The sequence below is a fragment of the Podarcis melisellensis genome (assembly GCF_964234715.1).
Source record: "Podarcis melisellensis genome assembly, chromosome: 2".
NCBI classification, from domain to species: Eukaryota; Metazoa; Chordata; class Lepidosauria; order Squamata; family Lacertidae; genus Podarcis; species Podarcis melisellensis.
The window spans coordinates 104,064,810-104,076,908 of NC_138529.1; the positions used below are offsets into that span (position 1 = coordinate 104,064,810).

The 12,099-nt window shown below is 51.7% G+C and overlaps 1 protein-coding gene across 3 annotated transcripts in view; it reads right to left on the reverse strand.

The window, feature by feature from the left end:
* BRPF1 (bromodomain and PHD finger containing 1) overlaps positions 1 to 12,099 on the reverse strand; it is a 36,584-nt gene that overhangs the window by 3,598 nt on the left and 20,887 nt on the right. The window contains exons 5-11 of one of the 3 annotated variants that reach the window (XM_081901391.1): positions 11,026 to 11,224; positions 9,940 to 10,092; positions 8,954 to 9,082; positions 6,571 to 6,877; positions 3,663 to 3,968; positions 1,838 to 2,116; positions 606 to 753 (exon numbers count right to left, since the gene is read on the reverse strand). In XM_081901391.1, the coding sequence (XP_081757517.1) occupies positions 606 to 753; positions 1,838 to 2,116; positions 3,663 to 3,968; positions 6,571 to 6,877; positions 8,954 to 9,082; positions 9,940 to 10,092; positions 11,026 to 11,224 (1,521 nt within the window). Of the gene's footprint in view, positions 1 to 605; positions 754 to 1,837; positions 2,117 to 3,662; positions 3,969 to 6,570; positions 6,878 to 8,935; positions 9,083 to 9,939; positions 10,093 to 11,025; positions 11,225 to 12,099 lie in introns of all 3 variants that reach the window. The other 2 variants (XM_081901389.1, XM_081901390.1) reach the window with 2 other exon arrangements.

Here is a 12,099-nt window from a genome sequence, read left to right on the forward strand (position 1 = left end):
GAAGAAGAGGAGGAGGAGGAGGAGTTTGGATTTCATATCCTGCTTTATCACTACCTGAAGGAGTCTCAAAGCGGCTCACATTCTCCTTTCCCTTCCTCCCCGACAACAAACACTCTGTGAGGTGAGTGGGGCTGAGAGACTTCAGAGAAGTGTGACTAGCCCAAGGTCACCCAGAAGCTGCATGTGGAGGAGTGGAGATGCGAACCCGGTTCCCCAGATTACGAGACCACCGCTCTTAACCACTACACCACACTGTCTTAACCACTACACCACAATGACTAGTGCCTAGAACCTTGTCAAAGCCACTACTTTTGCTAAATCAGCCATTTCCTTGTGGCACAGTTCTTCTGCTTTTGGCCCACCATTATCCGGAGCATATCAATGTATACCCAGCGAGCGGTTGTACTAAGACCTTGTGGCAGGGCGGTGCATGTGTCTGACAAGATTACCTTCGAAACTGGAAGGGCAGTTTACAGACTTCACACTTGCCACCTGGGAAATTGCCTGACCTGGGACTATCCATTACTCTGCACTGTGCACCTAGCCTAAGGGGGGAAAGAGGCCCGGCTCTACAGCTCCATGCACTGGGAAGGATCTCCTGGTACCTGGTACGGTCCGAGGCGGCGCTGCTGCTGGTTGTGCTGCTGGACTCAGATTCAGAACTGCTGCGTGGAAGGTTGTAGTCGTTGCGATAAACTAGGAAGCTCTTCTTGACCGGCTGATTGCCGCTGCTGAAGCCGTTGGCCGGCAGGTCTGCAGAGGGTGGGGAGGGGAGGGCAAATCACAACAGGCTCCGATATAATGCCTATAACTGAATTCTCCAGCTGACAAATGCAATGGCTTTCTACCTGGCCAACCGTTACACTACAAATCGTGAAAGCTGGATTCAAGCACAGATGGATCCATTACAACAGTGTTTCCCAAACTTGGGTCTCCAGCTGTTTTTGGACTACAACTCCCATCATCCCTACATAGCAAGCTCATTGGTCAAGGATGATGGGAACTGTAGTCCGAAAAACAGCTGGAGACCCAAGTTTGGAAACACTGCCTTACAAGCTTTTCTTTTTATCTATTCTGTCCCCTCCCCTGTTCCTCCGTCATGCTTTTTACATCTTTCTGTGCATATACTTTCAACCTCTGTGCCCCATCGGCTTCCCAGAAGACCCAGCCCCTCTCTTTTCACCGCTGATGTTACTTTTACCACTTTGTTAACAGGGACAAGATGCTTAACCTGACACAGGCAATACTCTCGTATCAAACTGTGGCTACTTTATGTGGCACTGAATGAAACCTGCAGGGCGCAATCTAACAAAAACGGCTTGCGTTATTTAATTCCTTCCTTGCACGTATGCTGAGTTTGAGGCAAATCCCACCTCCCTTCCAATCTAAGTATCTACACTCGTAACAGGGGACTTGTGGAAAGAAGACCGTCCATGTGTTAGGATATAGTTCCATTCCACCTTTAGAACAGGCATGTGGAGTCTGCTGGGAACTTCCGTTGTATATAGCTTTTGCCTGTGCTGCTTTTTTGCTTGGACACGAAAGAGAGCAGACATGTTTTCTTTGTCCTGTTCTAATGCTGAATAAACCCTTGCATATGCTTCTGTCCGCCACTTCCGTTGTGAAGAGTTATTCACTCTGCTGATTAGAGCGTGCTCAAGTCTCTAAAGGTTTCTGTGGCTTGTGTCGCTGTTTGATGCTGTTCCAAGGGAGACCAGAGTTCGACCGGCTGCCGGCCGGTGGCTGGAGTCAGCTGGGAGCCTGCTAAATGCCCCCGTCTCCCCGGGCGCATCCCAACACCACACACTATCTCAGCTTGGCCCCATTCCTCACTCACCAATTGGAGCGTCATCTGCCGATTTGTCGCTGTCGCTGTCGGAGGTGGAGCTGGGCCGTGGGCTCCTCTTGCGCGGCCGCCGGGACACCATGATTGGCAGCTGAGGGGGGCCCACGGGGCTGTTCCCGTGACCCGGAGCCAGCTGGCTGTCGCGGTTCTTGGGCGGGCGCCCCGGGCGCTTGGGGGGCCCGGCCGTTTTGGGGTTCTTCTTGGAGAAAAGCACCGACGTTCTCCTGCCGACTTCGTGCGCAGGCGTGGAGGATGAGTTGGGGCCAAGGCCTGGAAGGGCAAGCAGTGATATTACTCAGAGGATGAACATGAGCACTTCCCTTCAGTATCCCCACCGCCCGTCCTTGGAAGCTGAATGGGTTCATTCGAAGGGATTGCTCCCCCTATACACTGAGCAGCCCCCTCTCCTGTGATGGGAGCCACCCACAGCAGCTGCTGAACAGATCTCAGGAGTTCTGAATCCAAACTTCAATGTCTAAAATCCCTGGTAGAGGACAAAGATCCTGAGATCACTTTAAGGGTGGCCAAATTCTGTGTGATTGCCATAAAACTTAGGGAACAAGCTGTGCTATCATGATTAACGCCTTAAATGATAATTTTAGGTTATATGTTAGTGACAAAGTTTTAATTTATATATTTTTAAACTGTTGCTATATCTGTATTGTCCCTGTTATACCTAAATGCAAATTCAAATACATCTCTATCGTGTTTTATGACTTCCTTGATACTGTATGTGGGCTGGAACTGGTCTGTGACTGAAATAATAAAATTCATTCACTCAGGAGTTCCAGAGTAGGGGATAACGCTAATAGGAAGTGGCAGATCCCACTCTATGAGCCGCTGGGTAAACACTGGGAATCTATTAGGGCTGATGCCAAGGAAGACGTTACTAGGCCTGGATGATACGTCAATATATGATCCAAAGCTGGTTTGAAATCCTTATCGTTATATCGGTTTCATCATCTTTGACCTGGCAATATATCGCAAATTGTGATGTGTGTTAGGGCTGGGCGATATATCTTCCAAAACTGGTTCGAAGACCATACTGTGATCTCGGTTTAATAGTTTTTTGACCTGGCAATATGTCATGAATCATGGTGTGTGTGTGCTATGCAAAAATCACAATGTGGGAAAAACCGCAAAGCCAGCCAATGCCTCTACATGGCTCCATCCTTATTGCAGACATTGTGATATATCAGTATAGCACAATGTTTAGCTGGTGATATATCACAATAAAGGTAAAGGTAAAGGACCCCTGGACAGTTAAGTCCAGTCAAAGGCAACTGTGGGGTTGCAGCGCTCATCTCGCTTTTCAGGCCAAGGGAGCCGGCGTCTGTCCACAAACAGCTTTCTGGGTCATGTGGCCAGCAGGACTAAACCGCTTCCGGAGCAATGGAACACCGTGACGGAAACCAGAGCAGTGCACGGAAACACCATTTACCTTCCTGTCACAGTGGTACCTATTTATCTACTTGCACTGGTGTGCTTTCGAAATGCTAGGTTGACAGGAGCTGGGACAGAGCAATGGGAGCTCAGCCCATAGTGGGGATTCAAACCACCAACCTTCTGATTGGCCAGCCCAATATCATGATGCTGAAAACCAGATATCGCCCCGCCCTGGGTGTTATACCTTGAACCTCAGCCTGGATCATCAACTGAAGTGCAATATTTTCTGGGAATCCTCCCGAGGAGGAGGTGCTGCACTGCTCCCCTGGCCAAGCCCCTCCCACTCGTGGAGGACCCTGCTTGTGGTACAAGCAACCCCTGCCTGGCTGGGAACTGGCTGCTCCATGCGGTCCCAGGCCCCGCCACCCACCTTTGCCGGTCTCCTGGCTGCTGCTCTCCTCGGCGGCACTGTCGGTTTGCGTGTCCTTCTCGCAGGGGTTATGGGCCGGCAGGATGATGCGGGTCAGGGGGCCGTGCCCATCCCTCCCCGACTCCCGCTGGTGCGCCAGTTTGCGCCGCAAGGCCGTAATCTCCTTCTTGATCATCTTGGCCCGCCGGCAGCGGCCCACGCTCTGCTTCCCGGCGCTCACCTCGGCCAGGCGTTCCACCAGCAGGCCCAGCTGGTCTTCCAGGGGCAGGTGTTTCTGGTTCTCAGACAGCAGCACCCGCTCCTCGTCTGCGCCAACAAGGAAACAAAGCCCAGTATAAGGAGGAGGCTTCTGCCGACGGACCCAGGAGAGACCGGAACCCGGAAGGCAAAGAAAGGAGGCAGGGTTGGGGGAACCTGTAGTTCTCTGGACATTACAGGACTACAACTCCCATCAGCCCCTGCGGTCAGGGATATTGGGAATTGGGGTGGGACAACAGCTGGAGGACCACAGGTTCTCCAGGCCTGACATTGTTATGCAGCATCTCAGTCCCTAAAAGGGGGCAAAACGGAGAGCAGGAAAGTATCATGGATAAGGGCGGTTGCCTTCCACAATTCCATATGCATGCAGTTTTAAGTGCATTTCAAATCCTTGGGAATTCAAGTAGCTTCTATCCCCGCCTCCTTTCGTTGAAAGTTTGTTAGGTTCCAGATTTCTGATTATAAATCTTAAGATGTGTTCGGTTTCCTCCTCCTCTCCAGCAGCCAAGCACATGGAAAAGTAGCTAGTTGGACCATCTGTCTCTGGGGCACTCTGGCATGAGCGAGTCCGACTGTTAACAGCCTAGCTATAAGGATGGCTGCCGTGGACTGTAGCTACCCACCACTGCCCCATACATAATTCTTATCTGGCTCCTGGCTGCCAATATCTTAAGGCATGGTGAAAGCCTCACCAATAGTTTCAATGATGTGGAAAAGCGAGGAACATATGAGGTTCTAACAAACAGATATACCAGACTTTGGTGGTTAACCTCTCTGATGTGCAGATCTGACTAGATCCTTCAGATTTTGCACTTTTATGAATTTTGCAGGACAGTTCTTGACTTGAAAAAGTACCAAGATACAGATAAAAGTGCTTTTAAAAAACAAACAAACAAAAAACATGTAGAAATATGTCCCTTTGAGACAAAATATGTTTAGAACAGTGTGTGAGAAAATGCATTCAAAGCTACATCTGAAGTACACGTGTTGATAGGGATTTTTTTTTTTTTAAATGCAGATCTGTATGGAGATGGGAAGGAAGGAATTTATTGCTGAACATATGAAAACCAGCCTTTCTCAGCCCGGTGCTTTTCAGATGTTTTGGGCTCCAGGTCCCAACAGTCCCAGCATGCATGGCCAATGGCCAGGGATGATGGGAGTTGTAGTCCAACAACATCCAGGGTGTGAGGAAAGGCTGGGACTGATATGGACTGGAAATAGACTGGTCCGTAATTCTTGGAAAAATGAATAATTTAAATATTGCCATTTAAAAGCAAACAAACAATGAAGATATTTATGAAAAAAACGGTCGTCTGCATACTTCCTTTAGGGGGCAGAACAAAGAGATCTTTCAGACAGGGGTGTTAAAGACCGAAAGACAAGACCAGTACCAACAGCTCTTAAAGAAGCCCTCAGATGTCAAGGAGAAAAACAACTATCTTACTTTTAGAAGACATCTGAAGGCAGCCCTGTTTAGGGATATTTTTAAAGTTTTGATGTTTCATTCAGTTTTTAATCTGTTGGGAGCCACACAGAGTGGCTGGGGAAACCTAGCCGGATGGGTGGGGTATAAATAAATTATCATCATCATCATCTTTGCATCCTCTTTGTCACAAAGCAAAGAGGAGGGCAGTTTCTTGAGTCTAACCTATAATACAAAGGGCTCAGTGCTAAAAGGATTCAAGACAACATAGGGTCCTTTTTGCTAAAAGCCAAGGTAGCAAACAAACAACCATAGAGGCTCAGGGTAATTGTAAGTTGCTGGGTGAGAGGATAGATGGGAGAGAGGAGAGACCGCTGGAGGATGGTTTGTTTAAAGAAAGCACATCACGACGTTTTCCTTCCTGGAGGAAAATGAATCCCACCCCCACCCCCTTGTTTGTTGGCCTAGATACACATTGGAGCATTGTTTAATGCTTGTGCCCCGTAAAAGGAAGAAAGAAGTGAGCCAAATGCCACTTGGCAACCTCTTGTCTTGGGACTTTTCCTGCACGGGAGAGGAAGGGGAAAGTTGCCAAGAGGGATTCTAGTAGTTGAAATTCTGCAAGCCACCTCTGGCAGCTTGTCAATATACCAAACCGCAATTTTTGAAAGCTGGTGGGCTGCTGCAACGGGGAAGTTTTGGCCCAAGTTCCCACTTTCTTAGCCCCTGCAGCTCTGGAAAAGTTTCCTTTGGTTAGCCTTCCTCTTTTCCGAATTCACCCCCGTGACCTCCTTCTCTCGCACTCGGACCACTTCCATCTTCCTCCGTGAGGCTCTCCTTGCCCAGCCCCTCCTTTCGCCACACTTCTTCCCCAGGAGGCCTGCCTCTTTCTAAAATCACAGCAGCTCAGATGGTGCCAGCCGGGTCCCTCCCTCTACGTGCCCTTAGGGCAGGCAGCCAACACTGCCAGAAGCTCCAGCCCTCCCACAAAACCCTTTTTGTGCTTTGCGATAAAGGCATCTCGGCAACGGCTGCAATCTCACTGGGGAGAGAAGGCAGGGGCTTCCTCTTCAGACACCCCTTTCTTCCCAGTGGATCCAATCCGAGTGAATGCCAGCTTCCGCCCAGGCAACCTGGGGCAGCTTTCAGTTCTGGCACTCCTGCCCCTACCCGGGCAGCCACCATCCTAATCTCTGGGCATTAGCCGAGGGCATTTCTAATACTGACCGTTCTCGGTGCTCCGCAGAGGCACCTCATCCGCGGCCATGGGGAAGTGCATGCCCGTCTCGAAGTCGATGCCCATCTTCTCCGCTTGCCGGCGCGCCTGCCGCAGCACGACGTCCCCTTGCTCCCGCAAGCGGACGGCTGCCCGGTAGAAGATGGTGTCTTTGGCGTTGTACTTCAAGCAGTTGCTAACGATCAGGTTGAAGTCCTCTTCGAACTCGTCCAGGTTCAGGTAGCGATAGCCCTCCAGCTTCTGCTTCATGGTGTAGAAGTCCATTGGCTTCTTAATGTGGTCCAGGTAGTCTGGGACCTGCAGCGGGCAGAGAGAGAGAGAGCAGAACGGCTAAGAGATGGGGGAGATCGCCGCCCCGGGGTGGGGAATCCCTGCTCCAAGAGAAGACGAAACAAAAGTTAGAAGCAGTCCCGAAAGCCTCTCGCCCAATCTGGAGCAATTTCCCCACGGAGAAAGGGGCACTGCCATTCAGCGCGGGCACACAAAGTCGGGCACCCTCCCCCAAGGGTCCGTGAATGGTGTTCTCCCACCCACACCTTCCGAAAAAAAGAATAGCGAACGTTTAGAAAGGCGGGTGGCTTGCAAGGGGACGCAAAAAGCAAAGCTGGCAGGCTGCTCGTGAAGAGGTTTGGGACCTTGCTCCCAACCTCTGCTCCTCTGCATGTGCTGCAAGTCCCCTAAAAGTGTCTGCCTGCAGTCTTCCTCGCCATACCTGGCTACCCCACCTATTACCTCTCAATTTCCTTTCTCAATAGGCCTCAATCTCAACACACAACTCTCTCTGCGTCACAGGAGGTTCTCCAAAACCCCTCTTGCCAGGCCCGGCACCACCCTGACTAAGGGCTGGGGACAAACCTCTTCCTCCTCCTAGGCAAAGACAGTTCCTGCATCCTCCTCCCATATATAACAAAGCTGTGTGACAGAAAACCAGGGTTTTTTAATATAATTATGCTGTATTGACGGAATAGAGCAAGCCTGATCTGATGGTAAGTTTGTACTGCTAAGAAGTGGGTCAGCAAAAAAATAAAATAAGAGAGCGTCCACAAAAAAACGGGGCTGATAACCAGACATTTTCATTAAGCTATTTGCCCCGGCCTGCAATGATCTACTCAAACAATTTGTTTTTCATCAACAGTCAGGAGGGAAATGTAAAATGAACCTTTAAAAACAACAACAACAAAAAACCACACTTTGGCTTTAGAGTAGACAATTCACTTTGATGGAGTGGTGCTGATTTTGTGTATTTTTCCCTTCCCAACTGCCCAACCTAGAAGCAGAATCTAAATCTGGACTGAATTGTACCCTCTTTCTGATGAAGACAAGGTATCCCTTGAAAGCTGAGTTTTGCTCCTTCGTAGCTTTTCTACTTTCTGTATTTATTGAAATTAAATACAGCAAAGATATGTACTCCGATCTTCTTAGTTCCTTAATACGAATGACATATTGACCTTAAATAGCAGCACGGCTTTCAGAGGAAGAGTATGAAGGACCGGCCACGTTGGGAATGTAACACTAAACCCTGACTTGGTCCTACGTAAACAAGCAACAGTGAGACTTGGACTCGTTCACTGCCTTCCGCATGACCAGAACGAGGACTTTGCGAACCTCTATCTCCAGTTTGTGTGTGTAGAAGCTCTAAAAGCGGACTGGCTGGGCAATGGTGTTATTATTTCCCCTGGTGGTGACTAGCCTGTAGGGCAAACAGATCCTCTTCTGTAAGAGAAGTCACATAACCCCATACAAAATCAAAAGGAATAGAACAGTCCAGCTTGAGTTTAGACGGCCCTTGTCAAATTGCCAACCTGTACACCCCTCCCTGCACCTTCATGGAAAACCCTCAGGGCTTTTATCTTGGTGACCTGGGTGACTCAACACATTGGCCTCCCTCCTCTCCTCACCCTGCAAAACGGACAATTCCCGAAGCAATTTTTGGTGGTGACACTGACTGCAACCCACCCCCCTCAGGGTGGCGTTAGAATTTACCTTCTCATTCGTTACCAAAAACAAAGATGGCGGCCAACTGGAGTGGGCGGGGGTGGTTTTGTTTTGTTTTGAAAAAGAGGGCCCAGGGCAGGTGTCAGCAGTGGGCCGTCCCAGGGCACGGAAGAGCAAGGAAACCATCTACTGACGCCAGGCCTGGAAATGGCGTCTAACCCTAGCTTTGGACCAGAGTACATTCGAGCTACTTGCCCAGCCAGCGGGGCCTCTGGTGCCTTTCGCACACACAACGGCCCAACCCTGTGGGCGTGCGAAGGAAGGGTCCGGGGTTGTTGGGGGCACAGGACAGGACAGGCCCAGCGCCAGGGCTGGATGGGAACAGAGCAAAGTATAAATTGGGGGTGGAGGGGTTCTTACTTCGTAGAGTTCTGTTACCTCAGACAGCGGGACCGGCTGGCTGAAGATGTTGCCCGTGTCCTTCTCCTGGAGCTGCTCCAGCGTCCGGCGCAGGAGGATGAGGAAAGGGGTTAGCTGCATCTCCAGGGCCACCTGCTGCATTTTGATCTGAAACACAGAGCGGGAGGAGACACTGAGCTCTCGGGTCCCTGGGACAGTCCGCTGCGCCTCAGCCGGGGACCTCTGAAGTAGCATGGGGTTAGAAAGCACCAGGGCAGAGGGGCTGGGGGGGAGGGGCAACCGATGACCCTCCAGGTGCTACAACTCCCCACCCACCCCACCAAGTCCCTGACCACTGGCTGGGGCTTGCTGGAAGTTGCGAGTCCCCCAGAAACTCTGCGATGTAAGAGAATTTCACTTACGGGGAGACCGAGCCATCTTTGGGGCAGCTGGCCTGCCATTGTGGATCTTGTGGAACCCCCTAATACGCTGCTGTAATACATCCTTACACACACACACACTCCTCCCAGGGAATGCAGAGGTGCATCATGGGCAATCCTGGTGCTGCTTCGCTCCTGCCATGTCGGAACACGGCCTGGGAGCAAGCTCTAGGGACAATGGGAACTAAGTGCGAACAAGAGGGGAGCAGAATTCGCACTAGAGGCAACAAGTCACATCTGCACAGGGAAGTTTTTAACAACTGATGTTTTGCTGCGTTTTTTTATATTTCGTTGGGAGCCGCCCAGAGTGCCTGGAGCAACCCAGCCAGATGAGTGGCGTATAAATAATAAAATTATTATTATCTGGAGAAGCTTGGGCCCTCCCCAAACACCCCTCAGACAACCCTTTCAGGAAAGGTTCTACCACCCCATTCCGCAACTCCCCTAGGAAAGCCCTGTGCTCCCCTCTTATCATGCCACTTGGCTACTCTGCAGAGGTCCAACGCTTCCCTCTCGCCAAGCGTGTCTCCCTCCCTCCCCTCCCCAGGAGAGGACGCCCCGATCTCCCTTTCCCGCCGCGGTTACCGTCTCTCTCTTGAGCTTCTCCCGCTTGCGTATTAACTCCACCAGCAAGCGCGCTCGTTCCAGGTCGTGGCGGAGGCGCTGCCAGGATTTCAGCTGCTCTTTCAGGGCCCAGTTCTTATCCTCTGTGTTATCTCGCTGCAGGAACATCAGAGTCTATGAGAGGAAGGGGCATCCCTGCCCCCTGCCAGGTTTCCACGGCTCTCGAAAGAAGAGCGGCAACTGGCTCCGCCCAGGGTTGCTGCCAGGAGCTGAGGGGAGGGGGGCAGTGGCAAACGCCAGGGCGGAATGGGGCACAGCGAGGGCAGAGACCCCTTTGGCAGGGTCACAAGAGGAGGCCCGGTGCCTTCCCTCTCCCTCCTGGCAGAAGGAAGGAAGATGCACGGAGCTGCCTTGCACAGAGTCAGAGCGCCCTGCATGGACTGTCTACCCTGAATGGCAGCAACTCTATGGTCATGGAAGAGGGCTTTCCACCCTCCCGCCCACCAAGAGTGAGCCTGCAAAGCTGGTCCTTTTGGGTTAAGCCAGGGGTCAGCAAACCTTTTCAGTAGGGGGCCGGTCCACTGTCCCTCAGACCTTGTGGGGGGCCGGACTATATTTTGGGGAGGAAATTGAATGAATTCCTATGCCCCACAAATAACCCAGAAATGCATTTTAAATAAAAGGACACATTCTACGCATGTAAAAACACGCTGATTCCTCGACTGTCCGCGGGCAGGATTGAGAAGGCGTTTGGGCTGGTTCCGGCCCCCGGGCCTTAGTTTGCTTACCCATGGGTTAAGCTCATGCTGGCTTTGCCCTTGGCCAGAGGAAATCTGTAGGTCCCCTCACCCACCATGTCTTGCTGCGGCAGCCGAGGCCTTCCTTCCTGCATGCAAACTGGGGAGCGCATTGCCCGGCCTTGCCGCGAAATCAGCCTAAGCTTCTCCCGCACAACCCCATGCTCCTTCAAGTCCAACAAACGATGGCAAGCGGGTGGCCAGGCACCAGAGGCCTTGCTCTTGGCCCTGCAGGCACCTGGCAGTCAGGTCTCACTCTTCCCCCTCCCCACACGTTCGCCCTGGCCCCCAACCTCAAGGCAAGACATACCTGCTCAGCCTTGGACACGGGAGGAGGAGGGGCCGGCCTCCCGGGCTCGCAGTTCCTATGCGACTGCAGGTGTGTTTGGAGCCGGCGCAGCAAGGGCACTCCGTTGCGGGACTGCCTCTTCAGGGTCCAGTAGCTGTGCAATCTCTGCATGAACTGGCTCTTCCTTTGGAGGGTCAAGCGGTTGGTGATCTTACTGAGCCTGCAGGGGGAGAAGGGGTGGAGCGGGGAGGGTCAAGCGGTCGCGTCGCAAGGCCAGGGAGGCACGGCGGTTCTGTCTGTACCACAGGCCTAAGGAAAATGGTTAAGCGGCGCTACTGTATTGCAGAACACACAAACAGCGGGGTTTGGAGACGGGGGAAAAGAAAACCTGGGTTCAAATCTCCTACACAACTGGAAGGTCGTGGAGCAGCCTCGGCCGTGTTGCTAGCTCTCAGCCTTTTCCACCACTTTCATCAACCACAAACGTCAGAGATGTGGCGCTAATGTTATTATTGCTACGTTGCTGGTGAATGAGAGTTCTGCAGTGGCCTTTTCACTCTGCCCTGCTTCATACGTCGTCCATCTGTGCGCCGCTAGGAGACCAGAGGAAGGGCCGCCAAAGAGCGAGGTCACGAGCAGGGAAACCTTGGTATTCCTGACGCTGCTGGACTACAAGTTCCCATCATCTGTCGCCATCAACTATGATGGCTGGGGCTGATGGGAGTTGTAGTCCTGCAAAATATCTGGACAGCCAAAGGTCCCGCACCCCTGAGCTGGGTGAAGGATGAGGCTAAATTTGGTTTGCCCAAGCCAGTGACAGCCTGTGAAATGGATGTGGCACCCGGTTAGATCCTGAACAGGGGGCAATATCCACCCACCAACTTTCTCCATGGAGTTTCCTTGGCTAAAATAGCCCCCTTGGCATCCCATCGTTGGCCTCCAAAGTCTGAGAGTGAAAAAATCAAGAATCTGGTGGGTTGGAACGCCTTTTCCTAAATACATCACACCGCCAACTAAAGCACCAGGATGCACCTGGGATGACTGAGGTTTAGTGGACAACTTTTTGGATCTGACCTGGCCTCAAATCTCTCCTAA